The 26,314-nt window shown below is 33.9% G+C and overlaps 1 protein-coding gene across 1 annotated transcript in view; it reads left to right on the top strand.

Annotated features, from left to right (window-relative positions):
* The window catches only part of gramd1c (GRAM domain containing 1c), a 59,013-nt gene that overhangs the window by 8,317 nt on the left and 24,382 nt on the right, over positions 1 to 26,314 (top strand). The window contains exons 3-12 of the mRNA XM_062021873.1: positions 838 to 938; positions 7,736 to 7,831; positions 7,971 to 8,051; positions 17,953 to 18,071; positions 20,451 to 20,562; positions 20,629 to 20,947; positions 23,849 to 23,989; positions 24,055 to 24,173; positions 24,232 to 24,374; positions 24,440 to 24,543. Coding sequence (XP_061877857.1) covers positions 838 to 938; positions 7,736 to 7,831; positions 7,971 to 8,051; positions 17,953 to 18,071; positions 20,451 to 20,562; positions 20,629 to 20,947; positions 23,849 to 23,989; positions 24,055 to 24,173; positions 24,232 to 24,374; positions 24,440 to 24,543 — 1,335 coding nt within the window. The remainder of the gene's footprint in view (positions 1 to 837; positions 939 to 7,735; positions 7,832 to 7,970; positions 8,052 to 17,952; positions 18,072 to 20,450; positions 20,563 to 20,628; positions 20,948 to 23,848; positions 23,990 to 24,054; positions 24,174 to 24,231; positions 24,375 to 24,439; positions 24,544 to 26,314) is intronic.

Below are 26,314 nucleotides of genomic sequence, written 5' to 3'. Positions count from 1 at the left end.
GTGCCCTGCAGAGAGACATGATGTGTTGTGTACATGATGTGTTGTGTACATGTTGTGTGTGACAGACTACCCGTGTGCCCTGCAGAGAGACATGATGTGTTGTGTACATGATGTGTTGTGTACATGATGTGTTGTGTACATGTTGTGTGTGACAGACTACCCGTGTGCCCTGCAGAGAGACATGATGTGTTGTGTACATGATGTGTTGTGTACATGTTGTGTGTGACAGACTACCCGTGTGCCCTGCAGAGAGACATGATGTGTTGTGTACATGATGTGTTGTGTACATGTTGTGTGTGACAGACTACCCGTGTGCCCTGCAGAGAGACATGATGTGTTGTGTACATGATGTGTTGTGTACATGATGTGTTGTGTACATGTTGTGTGTGACAGACTACCCGTGTGCCCTGCAGAGAGACATGATGTGTTGTGTACATGATGTGTTGTGTACATGTTGTGTGTGACAGACTACCCGTGTGCCCTGCAGAGAGACATGATGTGTTGTGTACATGATGTGTTGTGTACATGTTGTGTGTGACAGACTACCCGTGTGCCCTGCAGAGAGACATGATGTGTTGTGTACATGATGTGTTGTGTACATGTTGTGTGTGACAGACTACCCGTGTGCCCTGCAGAGAGACATGATGTGTTGTGTACATGATGTGTTGTGTACATGTTGTGTGTGACAGACTACCCGTGTGCCCTGCAGAGAGACATGATGTGTTGTGTACATGATGTGTTGTGTACATGTTGTGTGTGACAGACTACCCGTGTGCCCTGCAGAGAGACATGATGTGTTGTGTACATGATGTGTTGTGTACATGTTGTGTGTGACAGACTACCCGTGTGCCCTGCAGAGAGACATCCTCCTTCAGGGACGTCTTTACCTCACAGACAACTGGTTGTGTTTCTACAGCAACGTGTTCCGCGGCACCAAGGTAATATTCACTAGAGTCATATTCATCATAATACTAATCATCATTATGATGATCGTTATACTAATAATCATCATCATAATAATGATAATTATACTAATAATCATCATCATAATAATGATAATTATACTAATAATTATCATCATAATAATGATAATTATCATCATCATAAGAATGATAATAATACTAATAATTATCAATATAATAATGATAATAATCATCATCATAATGATGATAATACTATTACGAATAATAATCATAATAATTATGACAATAATACTAATAATCATGATAATAATGATAATCATCATAACAATTATGATAATAATACTGATAATCATCATTATGATAATGATAATAACATTAATAATCATCATCATAATCATGATAATTATACTAACGATCATCATCATAAATATGAAAATAATCATCATATTGATAATACTAAAAATCCATCCATCCACCCATCCATCAATTTCCTACTGCTTGTCCATTACGGGGTTGCAGGGGATCCTGGAGCCTTTCTCAATTAATGATTTAATCTGCAATATGTGATCAATAACTTCATGATTTAATCTGCAATATATGATCAATAACTTCATGATTTAATCTGTAATATATGATTAATAATTTAATGATTTAATCTGCAATCATTGATCAATACCTTCATGATTTAATCTGCAATATATGATCAATAACTTTATGATTTAATCTACAATATATGATCAATACATTCATGATTTAATCTCCAATATTTGATCAATACCTGCATGATTTAATCTGCAATATATGATCAATAACTTTATGATTTAATCTACAACATATGATCAATACATTCATGATGTAATCTCCAATATTTGATCAATACCTTCATGATTTAATCTGCAATATATAATCAATATATTAATGATTTAATCTGCAATATATGATCAATACATTCATGATTTAATCTACAATATTTGATCAATACCTTCATGATTTAATCTGCAATATATAATCAATATATTAATGATTTAATCTGCAATATATGATCAAAACAGTCATGATTTAATCTGCAATATATGATCAATACCTTCATGATTTAATCTGCAATATATGATCAATACCTTCATGATTTAATCTGCAATATATGATCAATTCATTCATTATTTAATCTACAATATTTGATCAATACATTCATGATTTAATCTACAATATTTGATCAATACCTTCATGATTTAATCTGTAATATATGATCAATACATTCATGATTTAATCTGCAATATATGATCAAAACAGTCATGATTTAATCTGCAATATATGATCAATACCTTCATGATTTAATCTGCAATATATGATCAATACATTCATGATTTAATATGCAATATATGATCAATACATTCATGAATTAATCTGCAATATATGATCAATAACTTCATGATTTCATCTGCAATATATGATCAATACATTCAGGATTTAATCTGCAATATATGATCAATATATTCATGATTTAATCTGCAATATATGATCAATACATTCATGATTTAATCTGCAATATATGATCAATACATTCATGATTTAATCTAAAATATATGATCAATACATTCATGATTTAATCTAAAATATATGATCAATACATACATGATTTAATCTAAAATATATGATCAATAACTTCATGATTTAATCTGCAATATATGATCAATACATTCATGATTTAATCTGCAATATATGATCAATACATTCATGATTTAATCTACAATATTTGATCAATACCTTCATGATTTAATCTGCAATATATAATCAATATATTAATGATTTAATCTGCAATATATGATCAATACATTCATGATTTAATCTACAATATTTGATCAATACCTTCATGATTTAATCTGCAATATATAATCAATATATTAATGATTTAATCTGCAATATATGATCAAAACAGTCATGATTTAATCTGCAATATATGATCAATACCTTCATGATTTAATCTGCAATATTTGATCAACACATTCATTATTTAATCTACAATATTTGATCAATACATTCATGATTTAATATACAATATTTGATCAATACCTTCATGATTTAATCTGCAATATATGATCAATACATTCATGATTTAATCTGCAATATATGATCAAAACAGTCATGATTTAATCTGCAATATATGATCAATACATTCATGATTTAATCTGCAATATATGATCAAAACAGTCATGATTTAATCTGCAATATATGATCAATACCTTCATGATTTAATCTAAAATATATGATCAATAACTTCATGATTTAATCTGCAATATATGATCAATACATTCATGATTTAATCTGCAATATATGATCAATACCTTCATGATTTAATCTGCAATATATGATCAATAACTTAATGATTTCATCTGCAATATATGATCAATAACTTCATGATTTCATCTGCAATATATGATCAATACATTCATGAATTAATCTGCAATATATGATCAATAACTTCATGATTTCATCTGCAATATATGATCAATAACTTCATGATTTCATCTGCAATATATGATCAATACATTCATGATTTAACCTGTAATATATGATCAATACATTCATGATTTAATCTGCAATATATGATCAATATATTCATGATTGAATCTGCAATATATGATCAATACATTCATGATTTAATCTGCAATATATGATCAATACATTCATGAATTAATCTGCAATATATGATCAATACATTCATGATTTAATCTGCAATATATGATCAATACATTCATGAATTAATCTGCAATATATGATCAATAACTTCATGATTTCATCTGCAATATATGATCAATAACTTCATGATTTCATCTGCAATATATGATCAATACATTCATGATTTAACCTGTAATATATGATCAATGCATTCAGGATTTAATCTGCAATATATGATCAATATATTCATGATTTAATCTGAAATATATGATCAATACATTCATGATTTAATCTAAAATATATGATCAATACATTCATGATTTAATCTACAATATATGATCAATACATTCATGATTTAATCTAAAATATATGATCAATATCTTCATGATTTAATCTAAAATATATGATCAATACATTCATGATTTAATCTGCAATATATGATCAATAACTTCATGATTTAATCTGCAATATATGATCAATACATTCATGATTTAATCTGCAATATATGATCAATACATTCATGATTTCATCTGCAATATATGATCAATACATTCATGATTTAATCTGCAATATATGATCAATACATTCATGATTTAATCTGCAATATATGATCAATACATTCATGAATTAATCGGCAATATATGATCAATAACTTCATGATTTCATCTGCAATATATGATCAATAACTTCATGATTTCATCTGCAATATATGATCAATACATTCATGATTTAACCTGTAATATATGATCAATACATTCAGGATTTAATCTGCAATATATGATCAATATATTCATGATTTAATCTGCAATATATGATCAATACATTCATGATTTAATCTAAAATATATGATCAATTCATTCATTATTTAATCTACAATATTTGATCAATACATTCATGATTTAATCTACAATATTTGATCAATACCTTCATGATTTAATCTGTAATATATGATCAATACATTCATGATTTAATCTGCAATATATGATCAAAACAGTCATGATTTAATCTGCAATATATGATCAATACATTCATGATTTAATCTGCAATATATGATCAATACATTCATGATTTAATCTGCAATATATGATCAATACATTCATGAATTAATCTGCAATATATGATCAATAACTTCATGATTTCATCTGCAATATATGATCAATAACTTCATGATTTCATCTGCAATATATGATCAATACATTCATGATTTAACCTGTAATATATGATCAATACATTCAGGATTTAATCTGCAATATATGATCAATATATTCATGATTTAATGTGCAATATATGATCAATACATTCATGATTTAATCTAAAATATATGATCAATACATTCATGATTTAATCTACAATATATGATCAATACATTCATGATTTAATCTAAAATATATGATCAATACATTCATGATTTAATCTGCAATATATGATCAATACATTCATGATTTAATCTGCAATATATGATCAATACATTCATGATTTAATCTACAATATTTGATCAATACCTTCATGATTTAATCTGCAATATATAATCAATATATTAATGATTTAATCTGCAATATATGATCAATACATTCATGATTTAATCAACAATATTTGATCAATACCTTCATGATTTAATCTGCAATATATAATCAATATATTAATGATTTAATCTGCAATATATCATCAAAACAGTCATGATTTAATCTGCAATATATGATCAATACCTTCATGATTTAATCTGCAATATTTGATCAATACATTCATTATTTAATGTACAATATTTGATCAATACATTCATGATTTAATATACAATATTTGGTCAATACTTTCATGATTTAATCTGCAATATATGATCAATACATTCATGATTTAATCTGCAATATATGATCAAAACAGTCATGATTTAATCTGCAATATATGATCAATACCTTCATGATTTAATCTGCAATATATGATCAATACATTCATGATTTAATCTGCAATATATGATTAATACATTCATGAATTAATCTGCAATATATGATCAATAACTTCATGATTTCATCTGCAATATATGATCAATAACTTCATGATTTCATCTGCAATATATGATCAATACATTCATGATTTAACCTGTAATATATGATCAATACATTCAGGATTTAATCTGCAATATATGATCATACATTCATGATTTAATCTAAAATATATGATCAATACATTCATGATTTAATCTACAATATATGATCAATACATTCATGATTTAATCTAAAATATATGAGCAATAACTTCATGATTTAATCTGCAATATATGATCAATACATTCATGATTTAATCTGCAATATATGATCAATAACTTCATCATTTAATCTGCAATATATGATCAATAACTTAATGATTTCATCTGCAATATATGATCAATAACTTCATGATTTCATCTGTTATATATGATCAATACATTCATGATTTAACCTGTAATATATGATCAATACATTCATGATTTAATCTGCAATATATGATCAATATATTCATGATTTAATCTGCAATATATGATCAATACATTCATGATTTAATCTGCAATATATGATCAATACATTCATGATTTAACCTGTAATATATGATCAATACATTCATGATTTAATCTGCAATATATGATCAATACATTCATGATTTAATCTGCAATATATGATCAATACATTCATGATTTAATCTGCAATATATGATCAATACATTCATGAATTAATCTGCAATATATGATCAATAACTTCATGATTTCATCTGCAATATATGATCAATAACTTCATGATTTCATCTGCAATATATGATCAATACATTCATGATTTAACCTGTAATATATAATCAATACATTCAGGATTTAATCTGCAATATATGATCAATACATTCATGATTTAATCTAAAATATATGATCAATACATTCATGATTTAATCTACAATATATGATCAATACATTCATGATTTAATCTAAAATATATGAGCAATAACTTCATGATTTAATCTGCAATATATGATCAATACATTCATGATTTAATCTGCAATATATGATCAATAACTTCATCATTTAATCTGCAATATATGATCAATAACTTAATGATTTCATCTGCAATATATGATCAATAACTTCATGATTTCATCTGCAATATATGATCAATACATTCATGATTTAACCTGTAATATATGATCAATACATTCATGATTTAATCTGCAATATATGATCAATATATTCATGATTTAATCTGCAATATATGATCAATACATTCATGATTTAATCTGCAATATATGATCAATACATTCATGATTTAACCTGTAATATATGATCAATACATTCAGGATTTAATCTGCAATATATGATCAATACATTCATGATTTCATCTGCAATATATGATCAATAACTTCATGATTTCATCTGCAATATATGATCAATACATTCATGATTTAATCTGCAATATATGATCAATACATTCATGATTTAATCTGCAATATATGATCAATACATTCATGATTTAATCTGCAATATATGATCAATACATTAATGATTTAATCTAAAATATATGATCAATACATTCATGATTTAATCTACAATATATGATCAATACATTCATGATTTAATCTGCAATATATGATCAATACATTAATGATTTAATCTAAAATATATGATCAATACATTCATGATTTAATCTGCAATATATGATCAATACATTCATGATTTAATCTGCAATATATGATCAATACATTAATGATTTAATCTAAAATATATGATCAATACATTCATGATTTAATCTACAATATATGATCAATACATTCATGATTTAATCTGCAATATATGATCAATACATTAATGATTTAATCTAAAATATATGATCAATACATTCATGATTTAATCTGCAATATATGATCAATATATGATCAATACATTCATGAATTAATCTACAATATATGATCAATACATTCATGATTTCATCTGCAATATATGATCAATAAGTTGAACTCACATCTACCTCTGTGTGCACTTTACAATGTTGCTGTTTAGTTGTTGGTGTGTTCCACTTGCCAGTGTTGTTTATCATCCATTCATCAGCTCTATTAGTGCTGACTGAGCAGTCAGCGTGATTACAACATTGGTTGTGATGCAAAATCATGTGTTTTTGTTGTTGTAGTTTACCCTTCTCCTCAAAGACATCGAGCAACTGACCAAGGAAAAAACCGCCCGTCTGATTCCCAACGCCATGGTTGTCCGCACCACAATGGAGAGGGTGAGACATGTACAACAACTGCAACTTAATGTTCATTAACGTGTACTTTTCTTGTACTTGTACACACTTGTACACACTTGTACACACTTGTACACACTTGTACACACTTGTACACACTTGTACACACTTGTACACACAGCTCTTCCTCACTTCCTTCTCAGCGAGAGAGAAAAGCTACCTGGAAGTCTTCCGTATGTGGCAGAACGCACTGATGGACAAGGTAATATACATGTTGTAGTACTACATGTAGTATCACAACAAAGAATACATTGTACTACATGTAGTATGACCGCAAAGAATACATTGTACTACATGTAGTATCCCAACAAAGAATACATAGTACTACATGTAGTATCCCAACAAAGAATACATAGTACTACATGTAGTATCACAACAAAGAATACATAGTACTACATGTAGTATCACAACAAAGAATACATAGTACTACATGTAGTATCACAACAAAGAATACATAGTACTACATGTAGTATCACAACAAAGAATACATAGTACTACATGTAGTATCACAACAAAGAATACATAGTACTACATGTAGTATGACCGCAAAGAATACATTGTACTACATGTAGTATCCCAACAAAGAATACATTGTACTACGTGTAGTATCACAACAAAGAATACATTGTACTACATGTAGTATCACAACAAAGAATACATAGTACTACATGTAGTATCACAACAAAGAATACATTGTACTACATGTAGTATGACCGCAAAGAATACATTGTACTACATGTAGTATCCCAACAAAGAATACATAGTACTACATGTAGTATCACAACAAAGAATACATAGTACTACATGTAGTATCACAACAAAGAATACATTGTACTACATGTAGTATGACAACAAAGAATACATAGTACTACATGTAGTATCACAACAAAGAATACATAGTACTACATGTAGTATCACAACAAAGAATACATAGTACTACATGTAGTATCACAACAAAGAATACATAGTACTACATGTAGTATCACAACAAAGAATACATAGTACTACATGTAGTATCACAACAAAGAATACATTGTACTACGTGTAGTATCACAACAAAGAATACATTGTACTACATGTAGTATCACAACAAAGAATACATAGTACTACATGTAGTATCACAACAAAGAATACATTGTACTACATGTAGTATGACCGCAAAGAATACATTGTACTACATGTAGTATCCCAACAAAGAATACATAGTACTACATGTAGTATCACAACAAAGAATACATAGTACTACATGTAGTATCACAACAAAGAATACATAGTACTACATGTAGTATCACAACAAAGAATACATAGTACTACATGTAGTATCACAACAAAGAATACATAGTACTACATGTAGTATCACAACAAAGAATACATTGTACTGTATTTATTGTGAAAACAATAGTACATTGTACTACATTGTACTATATGTAGTATCACAACAAAGTATACATTATACTACATGTACTAATACTACATTGTACTGCATGTAGTATCACAACAAATAATACATTATACTGTATGTAGTAATACTACATTGTACTATATGTTGTATCACAACAAAGAATACATTATACTATTTGTAGTAATACTACATGTACTACACGTAGTATCACAAAAAACAATACATTGTACTACATGTAGTAATACTACATTGTACGACATTATACTATACGTAGTAATACTACATTGTACTACATGTAGTATGACAACAAAGACAACATTGTACTACATCAATCAATCAATCAAAGTATGTTTATATAGCCCTAAATCACGAGTGTCTCAAAGGGCTGTACAAGCCACAACCACATCCTGGGCTCAGATCCCACATCAGGGCAAGGAAAAACTCAACCCAATGGGATACAATGAGAAACCTTGGAGGGGACCGCAGATGTATATCAAGGTGTGCACTATTATGTGGACACATATGAAGGTGTGCACTATTATGTGGACACATATCAAGGTGTGCACTATTATGTGGACACATATCAAGGTGTGCACTATTATGTGGACACATATGAAGGTGTGCACTATTATGTGGACACATATCAAGGTGTGCACTATTATGTGGACACATATGAAGGTGTGCACTATTATGTGGACACATATGAAGGTGTGCACTATTATGTGGACACATATCAAGGTGTGCACTATTTTGTGGACACATATGAAGGTGTGCACTATTATGTGGACACATATCAAGGTGTGCACTACTATGTGGACACATATGAAGGTGTGCACTATTATGTGGACACATATCAAGGTGTGCACTATTATGTGGACACATATCAAGGTGTGCACTATTTTGTGGACACATATCAAGGTGTGCACTATTATGTGGACACATATCAAGGTGTGCACTATTATGTGGACACATATCAAGGTGTGCACTATTATGTGGACACATATCAAGGTGTGCACTATTATGTGGACACATATCAAGGTGTGCACTATTATGTGGACACATATCAAGGTGTGCACTATTATGTGGACACATATCAAGGTGTGCACTATTATGTGGACACATATCAAGGTGTGCACTATTATGTGGACACATATCAAGGTGTGCACTATTATGTGGACACATATCAAGGTGTGCACTATTATGTGGACACATATCAAGGTGTGCACTATTATGTGGACACATATGAAGGTGTGCACTATTATGTGGACACATATCAAGGTGTGCACTATTATGTGGACACATATGAAGGTGTGCACTATTATGTGGACACATATCAAGGTGTGCACTATTATGTGGACACATATGAAGGTGTGCACTATTATGTGGACACATATCAAGGTGTGCAGTATTATGTGGACACATATGAAGGTGTGCACTATTATGTGGACACATATGAAGGTGTGCACTATTATGTGGACACATATGAAGGTGTGCACTATTATGTGGACACATATGAAGGTGTGCACTATTATGTGGACACATATGAAGGTGTGCACTATTATGTGGACACATATCAAGGTGTGCACTATTATGTGGACACATATGAAGGTGTGCACTATTATGTGGACACATATCAAGGTGTGCACTATTATGTGGACACATATGAAGGTGTGCACTATTATGTGGACACATATCAAGGTGTGCACTATTATGTGGACACATATGAAGGTGTGCACTATTATGTGGACACATATCAAGGTGTGCACTATTATGTGGACACATATGAAGGTGTGCACTATTATGTGGACACATATCAAGGTGTGCACTATTATGTGGACACATATCAAGGTGTGCACTATTATGTGGACACATATCAAGGTGTGCACTATTATGTGGACACATATGAAGGTGTGCACTATTATGTGGACACATATGAAGGTGTGCACTATTATGTGGACACATATCAAGGTGTGCACTATTTTGTGGACACATATCAAGGTGTGCACTATTATGTGGACACATATCAAGGTGTGCACTATTATGTGGACACATATCAAGGTGTGCACTATTATGTGGACACATATCAAGGTGTGCACTATTATGTGGACACATATCAAGGTGTGCACTATTTTGTGGACACATATCAAGGTGTGCACTATTATGTGGACACATATCAAGGTGTGCACTATTATGTGGACACATATCAAGGTGTGCACTATTATGTGGACACATATCAAGGTGTGCACTATTATGTGGACACATATCAAGGTGTGCACTATTATGTGGACACATATCAAGGTGTGCACTATTATGTGGACACATATCAAGGTGTGCACTATTATGTGGACACATATCAAGGTGTGCACTATTATGTGGACACATATCAAGGTGTGCACTATTATGTGGACACATATGAAGGTGTGCACTATTATGTGGACACATATCAAGGTGTGCACTATTATGTGGACACATATGAAGGTGTGCACTATTATGTGGACACATATCAAGGTGTGCACTATTATGTGGACACATATGAAGGTGTGCACTATTATGTGGACACATATGAAGGTGTGCACTATTATGTGGACACATATGAAGGTGTGCACTATTATGTGGACACATATCAAGGTGTGCAGTATTATGTGGACACATATCAAGGTGTGCACTATTATGTGGACACATATGAAGGTGTGCACTATTATGTGGACACATATGAAGGTGTGCACTATTATGTGGACACATATCAAGGTGTGCACTATTATGTGGACACATATGAAGGTGTGCACTATTATGTGGACACATATCAAGGTGTGCACTATTATGTGGACACATATGAAGGTGTGCACTATTATGTGGACACATATCAAGGTGTGCACTATTATGTGGACACATATCAAGGTGTGCACTATTATGTGGACACATATCAAGGTGTGCACTATTATGTGGACACATATCAAGGTGTGCACTATTATGTGGACACATATCAAGGTGTGCACTATTATGTGGACACATATCAAGGTGTGCACTATTATGTGGACACATATGAAGGTGTGCACTATTATGTGGACACATATCAAGGTGTGCACTATTATGTGGACACATATGAAGGTGTGCACTATTATGTGGACACATATGAAGGTGTGCACTATTATGTGGACACATATGAAGGTGTGCACTATTATGTGGACACATATGAAGGTGTGCACTATTATGTGGACACATATCAAGGTGTGCACTACTATGTGGACACATATGAAGGTGTGCACTATTATGTGGACACATATCAAGGTGTGCACTATTATGTGGACACATATCAAGGTGTGCACTATTTTGTGGACACATATCAAGGTGTGCACTATTATGTGGACACATATCAAGGTGTGCACTATTATGTGGACACATATGAAGGTGTGCACTATTATGTGGACACATATCAAGGTGTGCACTATTTTGTGGACACATATCAAGGTGTGCACTATTATGTGGACACATATCAAGGTGTGCACTATTATGTGGACACATATCAAGGTGTGCACTATTATGTGGACACATATCAAGGTGTGCACTATTATGTGGACACATATCAAGGTGTGCACTATTATGTGGACACATATCAAGGTGTGCACTATTATGTGGACACATATCAAGGTGTGCACTATTATGTGGACACATATCAAGGTGTGCACTATTATGTGGACACATATCAAGGTGTGCACTATTATGTGGACAGATATCAAGGTGTGCACTATTATGTGGACACATATCAAGGTGTGCACTATTATGTGGACAGATATCAAGGTGTGCACTATTATGTGGACACATATCAAGGTGTGCACTATTATGTGGACAGATATCAAGGTGTGCACTATTATGTGGACACATATCAAGGTGTGCACTATTATGTGGACACATATGAAGGTGTGCACTATTATGTGGACACATATCAAGGTGTGCACTATTATGTGGACACATATGAAGGTGTGCACTATTATGTGGACACATATCAAGGTGTGCACTATTATGTGGACACATATGAAGGTGTGCACTATTATGTGGACACATATCAAGGTGTGCACTATTATGTGGACACATATGAAGGTGTGCACTATTATGTGGACACATATGAAGGTGTGCACTATTATGTGGACACATATCAAGGTGTGCACTATTATGTGGACACATATCAAGGTGTGCACTATTATGTGGACACATATCAAGGTGTGCACTATTATGTGGACACATATGAAGGTGTGCACTATTATGTGGACACATATCAAGGTGTGCACTATTTTGTGGACACATATCAAGGTGTGCACTATTATGTGGACACATATCAAGGTGTGCACTATTATGTGGACACATATCAAGGTGTGCACTATTATGTGGACACATATCAAGGTGTGCACTATTATGTGGACACATATGAAGGTGTGCACTATTATGTGGACACATATCAAGGTGTGCACTATTATGTGGACACATATGAAGGTGTGCACTATTATGTGGACACATATCAAGGTGTGCACTATTATGTGGACACATATCAAGGTGTGCACTATTATGTGGACACATATGAAGGTGTGCACTATTATGTGGGCACATATCAAGGTGTGCACTATTATGTGGACACATATGAAGGTGTGCACTATTATGTGGACACATATCAAGGTGTGCACTATTATGTGGACACATATCAAGGTGTGCACTATTATGTGGACACATATCAAGGTGTGCACTATTATGTGGACACATATCAAGGTGTGCACTATTATGTGGACACATATGAAGGTGTGCACTATTATGTGGACACATATGAAGGTGTGCACTATTATGTGGACACATATGAAGGTGTGCACTATTATGTGGACACATATGAAGGTGTGCACTATTATGTGGACACATATGAAGGTGTGCACTATTATGTGGACACATATGAAGGTGTGCACTATTATGTGGACACATATCAAGGTGTGCACTATTTTGTGGACACATATCAAGGTGTGCACTATTATGTGGACACATATCAAGGTGTGCACTATTATGTGGACACATATGAAGGTGTGCACTATTATGTGGACACATATGAAGGTGTGCACTATTATGTGGACACATATCAAGGTGTGCACTATTTTGTGGACACATATCAAGGTGTGCACTATTATGTGGACACATATCAAGGTGTGCACTATTATGTGGACAGATATCAAGGTGTGCACTATTATGTGGACACATATCAAGGTGTGCACTATTATGTGGACAGATATCAAGGTGTGCACTATTATGTGGACACATATCAAGGTGTGCACTATTATGTGGACAGATATCAAGGTGTGCACTATTATGTGGACACATATCAAGGTGTGCACTATTATGTGGACACATATGAAGGTGTGCACTATTATGTGGACACATATCAAGGTGTGCACTATTATGTGGACACATATGAAGGTGTGCACTATTATGTGGACACATATCAAGGTGTGCACTATTATGTGGACACATATGAAGGTGTGCACTATTATGTGGACACATATCAAGGTGTGCACTATTATGTGGACACATATGAAGGTGTGCACTATTATGTGGACACATATCAAGGTGTGCACTATTATGTGGACACATATGAAGGTGTGCACTATTATGTGGACACATATGAAGGTGTGCACTATTATGTGGACACATATCAAGGTGTGCACTATTATGTGGACACATATCAAGGTGTGCACTATTATGTGGACACATATCAAGGTGTGCACTATTATGTGGACACATATCAAGGTGTGCACTATTATGTGGACACATATCAAGGTGTGCACTATTATGTGGACACATATCAAGGTGTGCACTATTATGTGGACACATATGAAGGTGTGCACTATTATGTGGACACATATCAAGGTGTGCACTATTATGTGGACACATATGAAGGTGTGCACTATTATGTGGACACAAATGAGCAAAAAAGATTGTAAAAGTCAAAGATTGGAACAACAACAACAACGTTGATAAGATATTGATCACCACTTCTTGTTGTTAAAATGACATCATTGCATGCACTCATAGCAATAATTATGCACGCAAAGATTTCCCTCTATTTTACTTTGTTAAATGTTCAGCTTTCACACACGTGACTTTTTTATGCACGGTGTAGTTGTGCGCGTGCGCGGTTAGGTAAAGTTCACTGACCTTCCAGGTGTTGTCAATTGTTGCACAAACAAACTTGCTCTTCTTGCTAGGATTAAGAAAGAAGAGGTAATAATAGGTAATAATATATTATTGTTGCACAAACAAACTTGCTCTTCTTGCTAGGATTAAGAAAGAAGAGGTAATAATAGGTAATAATATATTATTGTTGCACAAACACACTTGCTCTTCTTGCTAGGATTAAGAAAGAAGAGGTAATAATAGGTAATAATATATTATTGTTGCACAAACACACCTGCTCTTCTTGCTAGGATTAAGAAAGAGAAGGTAATAATAGGTAATAACATATTATTGTTGCACAAACACACCTGCTCTTCTTGCTAGGATTAAGAAAGAGAAGGTAATAATAGGTAATAACATATTATTGTTGCACAAACACACCTGCTCTTCTTGCTAGGATTAAGAAAGAGAAGGTAATAATAGGTAATAATATATTATTGTTGCACAAACACACTTGCTCTTCTTGCTAGGATTAAGAAAGAAGAGGTAATAATAGGTAATAATATATTATTGTTGCACAAACACACCTGCTCTTCTTGCTAGGATTAAGAAAGAAGACGTAATAATGTGACGTATTAATGTGACGTTGATGTGGGCGGAGCTTGTCTACTTCCGGGTCGTGGAAGCAGGTTTCAGTTGGCACTTGGCCGCCCGGTCGGAGAACACCTGGAGACTTACCTGGGGACTTACCTGGGGACTTACCTGGAGACTTACCTGCAACAAGTAAGCTTTGGGAGGTCTTCGAACACGAAATCGTTGAAATGTCAACTTTGACGTGAATGTTGAGAGACGAGCGACTAAAAGACTTTTCACCTCCACTTTGGCTGACGAGGTACAAAGTTGTCAATGATTGACGAACATTGTTTAACATTTCATCTTCTGGAATGGAACAACTTGTTTAACATTTCAACTTCTGGAATGGAACAACTTGTTTAACCTTGTGAAAGGTCAACTGAGCAAGCAGACAACAGCACGATGTGAACAAAGAGCTGAAAGGAAGATGTTCATATAAACGCTAATAATACAAATATGCTTAACACTTTATGTCAATGTAACTTATCAAGCTGTTTTATATCCAAATCAAGCCTCGTTATGTGTTGTTTGGAACAATGAACTTGTGTGTTGTTTGGAACAATGAACTTGCTGCAAAGGTGTTGTTTGGAACAATGAACTTGCTGCAAATGTGTTGTTTGGAACAATGAACTTGTGTGTTGTTTGGAACAATGAACTTGCTGCAAATGTGTTGTTTGGAACAATGAACTTGCTGCAAATGTGTTGTTTGGAACAATGAACTTGCTGCAAATGTGTTGTTTGGAACAATGAACTTGCTGCAAATGTGTTGTTTGGAACAATGAACTTGCTGCAAAGGTGTTGTTTGGAACAATGAACTTGTGTGTTGTTTGGAACAATGAACTTGCTGCAAATGTGTTGTTTGGAACAATGAACTTGCTGCAAATGTGTTGTTTGGAACAATGAACTTGCTGCAAACGTGTTGTTTGGAACAATGAACTTGCTGCAAATGTGTTGTTTGGAACAATGAACTTGCTGCAAATGTGTTGTTTGGAACAATGAACTTGCTGCAAATGTGTTGTTTGGAACAATGAACTTGCTGCAAATGTGTTGTTTGGAACAATGAACTTGCTGCAAATGTGTTGTTTGGAACAATGAACTTGCTGCAAATGTGTTGTTTGGAACAATGAACTTGCTGCAAATGTGTTGTTTGGAACAATGAACTTGTGTGTTGTTTGGAACAATGAACTTGCTGCAAATGTGTTGTTTGGAACAATGAACTTGCTGCAAACGTGTTGTTTGGAACAATGAACTTGCTGCAAATGTGTTGTTTGGAACAATGAACTTGTGTGTTGTTTGGAACAATGAACTTGTGTGTTGTTTGGAACAATGAACTTGCTGCAAAGGTGCTAGTCAGTCATGTCCCCACACGATCATCCACGCATCGCCATGGCTACGGACCGTCCGTCAAGGTGTTTTACGTCAGTTAAGTTTGTCATATCATGGTTTTCTTTTTCAATTTTTATTTGAATAACAATTTCATATAAAGATGTATTAAAAGGTCAGCAAAAAGACATTGCAAGTATATGAAAGAAAGCTTTCTGGATGGGAGTGACTCGTTGCGACGACAGAAGAGTGGAAGTGGTTGAAAATGTGGCGATAATACTCCCATTTGAAAAGAATCCACTCCTTGTTCATGTTTATATTCTTGTTCCCTTTACTCTGGCTGTAGGTAAGCTATATTTTAGACACAACTCTAAAAAAACATTCCAATTTCCCCCAACATGGCGTGGTAGAAAATGTCAGTTGCAGGAAGTGACGTAGTCTTGCCGTGTAGTGACTGGATATGATGTTGTTCTACTTCCTGTTACCTCCTCTACTTCCCATTAGCACTTGTACTTCCTGTTACTTATTAATGATTCTACTTTCCGCTGCAACAAGCGAGTGGTGTTCATGTCCCGCTCTCTTGTCTTCCCGTCACTCCCAGCCGCTGACCCCTAAAGAGTCTCTTCAGATGGTCCAACAGCATTATGGCACTGAACTGGGTCTGAGCCATGAGGAGATGGACAGCTTACGCTTTTCTGCTGAATCCAGCATGCAGAGCAGGTGAGGAAGACGAGGTCATGTGACACAGTAGCGGTAACAACTACATTTGTTTACTGATACTTGACAGCTTACGCTTTTCTGCTGAATCCAGCATGCAGAGCAGGTGAGGAAGACAAGGTCATGTGACACAGTAGCGGTAACAACTACATTTGTTGACTGCTACTTGACAGCTTTTGCTAGCATGTCATGTCAATCTTGCACTACATCCTCTAACAATGCTCGCCTTGTGGTGGAAACCACTGCTTCTTAACCATAAGGCCCCGGGGCCCTTGTTGGCTTGCAAGCGCCCCCTAGAGGGCTAACAAAAGTATGTGTTTGTCAGCTGTGGTCCGTATAGGCCGCAGCAGTACTCTGTTGTAGAAGACTTGTAATGACAATATCAAACAGAAGAAGTCTGCAGCTAAAGTCGTAGAGAAGTTTCTCAAGTGCCAAAATGATGACTAAAGTGGTGAAGCTGTATTTTCATTTGTACTGTCATTTTATTCACACTTTAGTTAAGATAAATGAATAATGAATATGTTTATTTCAGCACAACATCGTTGTATGTACACTTACTTTTTGTCAATTATTTGAGTCCCTTCTTATGCAGTATATTTGATTAGTACTTATTTTTCTAATCAGCCTGACCTAAGCCTAAGGATTATGTGTTAATAAATCATCTTTTTTGTGATGAATACATGCTTTCATATCATTTAGAAAAGTCAAGAGTAGGATGACTAATTCAGTGTTAATATTGGAGTAAGCCCCGGGCCCCTCTGTAGTGGAAAAGTTGGGCCCCCAGGTCAGAAAGGTTAAGAACCCCTGTTTTACTTTGAAACTGTCTCATTTGGTACTTGCATTGAGTGTCCACACCGACACTTGACTACTTCAAAACAACTACATTCAATACATTTGTCATAAAAAGAGCAACAACTGAAGAATATCAATCTGTTCTAAAAAGAGCAACAAATAAATTAATAAATGTTATACAAAAGAGCAACAGATACATAAACATGTAATAAAAAAGAGCAACAAATAAATACATTATATAAATCTGTAATAAAAAAAGCAACAAATAAATAAGTACATCTGTGATAATAAGAGCAACAATTTAAGTACATTAAATAAATCTGTAATAAAAAGAGCAACATATAAATAAATTAAATAAATCAGTATTAAAAAGAGAAATAAATAAATTGTAATTAAAAAGAGCAACAAATAAATAAATAAAATCTGTAATAAAATGAGCAACAAATAAATACATTAAATAAATCTGTAATAAAAAAAGCAACAAATAAATAAATACATCTGTGATTAAAAAAGAGCAACAATTTAAGTACATTAAATAAATCTGTAATAAAAAGAGCAACATATAAATACATTAAATAAATCAGTATTAAAAAGAGAAATAAATAAATATGTAATTAAAAAGAGCAACAAATAAATACATAGAATCTGTAATAAAATGAGCAACAAATAAATACATTAAATAAATCTGTAATAAAAAAAGCAACAAATAAATAAATACATCTGTGATAAAAAAAGAGCAACAAATGAATTGATTAAATCAATCTTTATTACAAAGAGCAAAGAATACATTAAATCTGTAATAAAAAGAGCAAAAAATAAATAAATACAATCTGTAATAAAAAGAGCAACAAATAAACACACATGTAATTAAAGGGAGCAACAAATAAATACATATGTGATAAAAAAGCAACAAATACATTAATTAAATCAATCTGTAATAAAAAGAGCAACAGATGAATAAATAAATCTGTAGTAAAAAGAGGAACAAATAAATAAATAAAATCTGTAATAAATAGAGCAACACATAAATAAATTAGATACATCTGTAATAAAAAGAGCAACAAATAAATAAATACATCTGTAATAATAAGAGCAATAAATAAATACATCTGTAATAATAAGAGCAATAAATAAATAAATACATCTGTAATAAAAAGAGCAACAAATAAATAAATACATCTGTAATAATAAGAGCAATAAATAAATACATCTGTAATAATAAGAGCAATAAATAAATAAATAAGTCTGTGATAATAAAGAGCAACAAATACATTAATTAAATAAATCTGTAATAAAAAGAGCAACAAATAAATACATCTGTAATAATAACAGCAATAAATAAATACATCTGTAATAATAAGAGCAATAAATAAATACATCTGCAATAAAAAGAGCAACAAATAAATAAATAAGTCTGTGATAATAAAGAGCAACAAATACATTAATTAAATACATCTGTAATAAAAAGAGCAACAAATAAATAAATACATCTGTAGTAGCAAGAAATAAATACATTTGTAATAAAAAGATCAAGAAAGAAAGATGTAGTAAAAAGTAATATGCTATAGAATTGTTCCTTTCACTTGACAGCGTGGCTGCAAGGTCTGCTGGTGGCGATACGACCTTGGCCAGGCCTGAGACCTCCAGCCCTCAGGACAAGGACTTTCCCTCACCAAGTGACTCACGCAAGGTTGCCATTGAGGTAGTCCAACAGTGTGGACACCCCCACCCCCACCCCCACCTCAAACACTTTTCTACTCTGGCACAGCACGACCATCCTCGCACTTCTCTGGATCGCTTCATACCAGAGCGAGGCTCCAAGCGCTGCTCTCCTGCTCCTGAGCGCAGCACCACTGGTGAGCGAGGCTCCAAGCGCTGCTCTCCTGCTCCTGAGCACAGCAACAATGGTGAGCGAGGCTCCAAGCGCTGCTCTCCTGCTCCTGAGCACAGCAACAATGGTGAGCGAGGCTCCAAGCGCTGCTCTCCTGCTCCTGAGCACAGCAACAATGGTGAGCGAGGCTCCAAGCGCTGCTCTTCTGCTCCTGAGCGCAGCACCTCTGGCGAGTCTGAGGACAGCGTGGAGGAAGGTGAGGCTTCAATGACTGGATTTTGATGATTGCTTCTTCGAGGAAAACTATTAGTGATGACTCAGGAAAACTATTAGTGATGACTCAGGAAAACTATTAGTGATGACTCAGGAAAACTATTAGTGATGACTCAGGAAAACTATTAGTGATGACTCAGGAAAACTATTGGTGATGACTCAGGAAAACTATTAGTGATGACTCAGGAAAACTATTAGTGATGACTCAGGAAAACTATTAGTGATGACTCAGGAAAACTATTGGTGATGACTCAGGAAAAGAGTACAACGTGGAAAGAGAGCAAAGGGCTCAGATAAGATGTCAGATGTTTTGCCAATTGAAAAGTGGAGAAGACAGACGTGGTGATGGAAGAGCTGACATTCTTTCTTTCTTTAGTTGATTTGGAACATGAACACACTTACAGTATAATACATCACACACTTTCATATCATTTCACTTGACATCATGTCCGAAAAGGAGTAGGAAGAAGCAAAGCTTATTTAACCCTACCCCTTTCCCTCTTCAGAGCGTTTACAAATATATACATTCATTCCCTCTTCAGAGCGTTTACAAATATATACATTCATTCACTCTTCAGAGCGTTTACAAATATATACATTCATTCCCTCTTCAGAGCGTTTACAAATATATACATTCATTCACTCTTCAGAGCGTTTACAAATATATACATTCATTCACTCTTCAGAGCGTTTACAAATATATACATTCATTCACTGACTTTTTTATGGTAAAATGACATCCGTGAATGAGTAATACAACAGTTGTGTAATATAGAATGAAGTCAGTCATGATACACATGCTGACATGAAGAATATCTTATTTTCAATCATGTTGAAAGTGTTTCTCATAATTCTTCTTCTTTGTACTTTGTAAGCATTATTAATGTGAACAAGCTCTTAAAGTGGATCATATCAGTACAATGTTTCACTTCTTTACTTCATCCATTCCATCATTTAATTCCACATACTAATGCTAAAGGTTCTAAGTGTTGTACGTGCATACAAATGTTTTAAATTACATTTTCCTCTAAGGTTATATTTCTCCTCTTTAGTTGACAATTTGACGACAAAAACAACATTTATGATGCAACATTACCAGAAAGCATCCTGCATAACATTATGTGAGACAAGAACATATGCTTTTTCTTTTGTTTTATGCATTCTAAATTATAAATTAACACTGGCAATGGAGCTAATGTGAGTCGCTCTTTTCCAAAAACCTCCATCAATGTTTTATATACAAACTAAGTATATATGTCATGTAGTAACATTCATAATAACATGTAATATATACATGATGTAAGTATATATGTCATGTAGTAACATTCATAATAACATGTAATATATACATGATGTAAGTATATATGTCATGTAGTAACATTCATAATAACATGTAATATATACATGATGTAAGTATATATGTCATGTAGTAACATTCATAATAACATGTAATATATACATGATGTAAGTATATATGTCATGTAGTAACATTCATAATAACATGTCATATATACATGATGTAAGTATATATGTCATGTAGTAACATTCATAATAACATGTCATATATACATGATGTAAGTATATATGTCATGTAGTAACATTCATAATAACATGTAATATATACATGATGTAAGTGTATATGTCATGTAGTAACATTCATAATAACATGTAATATATACATGATGTAAGTATATATGTCATGTAGTAACATTCATAATAACATGTCATATATACATGATGTAAGTATATATGTCATGTAGTAACATTCATAATAACATGTAATATATACATGATGTAAGTATATATGTCATGTAGTAACATTCATAATAACATGTAACATATACATGATCTAAGTATATATGTCATGTAGTAACATTCATAATAACATGTAATATATACATGATGTAAGTATATATGTCATGTAGTAACATTCATAATAACATGTAATATATACATGATGTAAGTATATATGTCATGTAGTAACATTCATAATAACATGTAATATATACATGATGTAAGTATATATGTCATGTAGTAACATTCATAATAACATGTAATATATACATGATGTAAGTATATATGTCATGTAGTAACATTCATAATAACATGTAATATATACATGATGTAAGTATATATGTCATGTAGTAACATTCATAATAACATGTCATATATACATGATGTAAGTATATATGTCATGTAGTAACATTCATAATAACATGTAATATATACATGATGTAAGTATATATGTCATGTAGTAACATTCATAATAAACATGTAATATATACATGATGTAAGTATATATGTCATGTAGTAACATTCATAATAACATGTAATATATACATGATGTAAGTATATATGTCATGTAGTAACATTCATAATAACATGTAATATATACATGATGTAAGTATATATGTCATGTAGTAACATTCATAATAACATGTCATATATACATGATGTAAGTATATATGTCATGTAGTAACATTCATAATAACATGTAATATATACATGATGTAAGTATATATGTCATGTAGTAACATTCATAATAACATGTAATATATACATGATGTAAGTATATATGTCATGTAGTAACATTCATAATAACATGTAATATATACATGATGTAAGTATATATGTCATGTAGTAACATTCATAATAACATGTCATATATACATGATGTAAGTATATATGTCATGTAGTAACATTCATAATAACATGTAATATATACATGATGTAAGTATATGTCATGTAGTAACATTCATAATAACATGTCATATATACATGATGTAAGTAGACGTGTGTGGTATGTTGTGACGTATGAAAGCACTTCCTGTGTGTGTTTGGAGCAGACTTGTGTGGTATGTTGTGACTTCCTGTGGTCCTGCAGAGGAGGGAGTGGGTGTGCCGCAGGAAGAGGGTCGCCGCTACCTCAACAGAGTCTTCCATGTGAGCGCCAGCCGGATGTTCCAGCTGCTCTTCAGCGACTCCGCCTTCATTCGCAGCTTCATGAACGTGCGCAAGATAACTGGTAAGTTCTCCTGTTCCCGCCACCAAACTCTACTGGCTCCAGCACCTGCCTTGTGTCGCTGCCAGAGCCCACCTTCACAGAGTGGCAGAAGAACCCAGCGGGGAACTCTGAGAGGAGCCTGAACTACACCATCACCATCAGCAACCCTCTGATTGGCAAGTTCTCCACGGCGACGGAGAAGCAGGTGTGTTGGTGTCAGACGGCGGGTGTTGCTGCGCCTACTGACTCCACTGCTCCCTCAGACGCTGTACAAAGACTCGCAGGATGGTCACTACTACCTGGTGGACTCTGAGGTGTACACGCACGACGTGCCCTACAGCGAGTACTTCTACACCCACAACCGATACTACATCCGACGCCACTCCAAGCACAAGTGTCGCCTGACGTAATGCCAGCGCCGCCTCCTGCTGTGCGGCGCTCCTGTGTTGATGGAGACTTTGTGTGTGGCAGGGTCTTCACCGACGTCAAGTACAAGAAGCAGCCCTGGAGTCTCATCAAGTCTTTCATCACCAAGAACTCCTGGAACGGGATTGAAGATTACTTTCGAGAACTGGGTGAGCAAAACTGACGTAGACAAATAATCTCCATTTTGATTTTGGCTTCTCGCCGTCATCAAAATATTATGATGGTGAAAGTGATGAGTGAAGGTTGGAGTGAAAAAAGATCAGGTGGACAAGTTTGGTTGCCTTCAGGGTGACAACAATAACCAGGTGACATTGGTTTCCTTCAGGTGACATTGGTTGCCTTCAGGGTGACAACAATAACCAGGTGACATTGGTTGCCTTCAGGGTGACAACAATAACCAGGTGACATTGGTTGCCTTCAGGGTGACAACAATAACCAGGTGACATTGGTTGCCTTCAGGTGACATTGGTTGCCTTCAGGGTGACAACAATAACCAGGTGACATTGGTTGCCTTCAGGTGACATTGGTTGCCTTCAGGGTGACAACAATAACCAGGTGACATTGGTTGCCTTCAGGTGACATTGGTTGCCTTCAGGGTGACAACAATAACCAGGTGACATTGGTTGCCTTCAGGTGACATTGGTTGCCTTCAGGGTGACAACAATAACCAGGTGACATTGGTTGCCTTCAGGTGACATTGGTTGCCTTCAGGGTGACAACAATAACCAGGTGACATTGGTTGCCTTCAGGTGACATTGGTTGCCTTCAGGGTGACAACAATAACCAGGTGACATTGGTTGCCTTCAGGTGACATTGGTTGCCTTCAGGGTGACAACAATAACCAGGTGACATTCACAGTGTAGAATATATGCTGACCAACATGTCATGACGTCAGCATGTAGTCTCAGCATTGTGCTGCTGTGGGCTGTAACAATCCTTCAGAAGGTTTCTTCACAGTTCCTCTCCAGGTAATCAAAAAGAGCGGAAGAGTGCAAGATTTTACGAAAGACGACAAAAATAGCTCACGCTCCATTTCAAGGGAGGAGAGTGGAAGAATGCATGAGTGTCACTCCATTAAAGTGGAAGAATGCATGAGTGTCACTCCATTAAAGTGGAAGAATGCATGAGTGTCACTCCATTAAAGTGGAAGAATGCATGAGTGTCACTCCATTAAAGGTTAGATATACTTTTGATGTTTATTATCTCCCAATGAAGTGTTATCTTTATTATTTGTATTTTCCTTTTGAACAAACAAAGCAGAAAGTCAGTCAATGATACTTTGTCAGGAAAAGTACTTCTGCCTTTGTTATATACACATGAGGTCAAATATGTGAAGATTCAGTCAGCTGCTAGTTTGATTCCACGTATGCAAGATGCCAAGTTGAACCATGTTACTAACACAGTAACAATATGTGAAGATTCAGTCAGCTGCTAGTTTGATTCCACGTATGCAAGATGCCAAGTTGAACCATGTTACTAACACAGTAACAATATGTGAAGATTCAGTCAGCTGCTAGTTTGATTCCACGTATGCAAGATGCCAAGTTGAACCATGTTACTAACACAGTAACAATATGTGAAGATTCAGTCAGCTGCTAGTTTGATTCCACGTATGCAAGATGCCAAGTTGAACCATGTTACTAAGCCAGTAAAAAGCAAGCAGAGCCTTGATACTAATGTCCTTGACCCAGACGTGCAAGTTTGATGTGTACAATGATGTCTGCAGCACAATAGGAGTCCCTTCTTATTTAGAGTAATCAGCCTGACCTAAACCTCATTCATCCAAATCTTCACAACTGGAAGTAGGTTGGATATAAGGAGAACAATCAAGAGTAAGAATGGTGAAAGAGGCGAAGAACCCTGATCTAACCCCCTTCTTTCATCTCCACTCAATTATTTGATCAGGAAACTTCAGGGATG

This window comes from Entelurus aequoreus, linkage group LG15 (genome assembly GCF_033978785.1).
Source record: "Entelurus aequoreus isolate RoL-2023_Sb linkage group LG15, RoL_Eaeq_v1.1, whole genome shotgun sequence".
Classification (NCBI taxonomy): domain Eukaryota; kingdom Metazoa; phylum Chordata; class Actinopteri; order Syngnathiformes; family Syngnathidae; genus Entelurus; species Entelurus aequoreus.
Note: the sequence above shows the minus strand (reverse complement) of the source record. Positions and strands in the feature narration are given on the sequence as shown.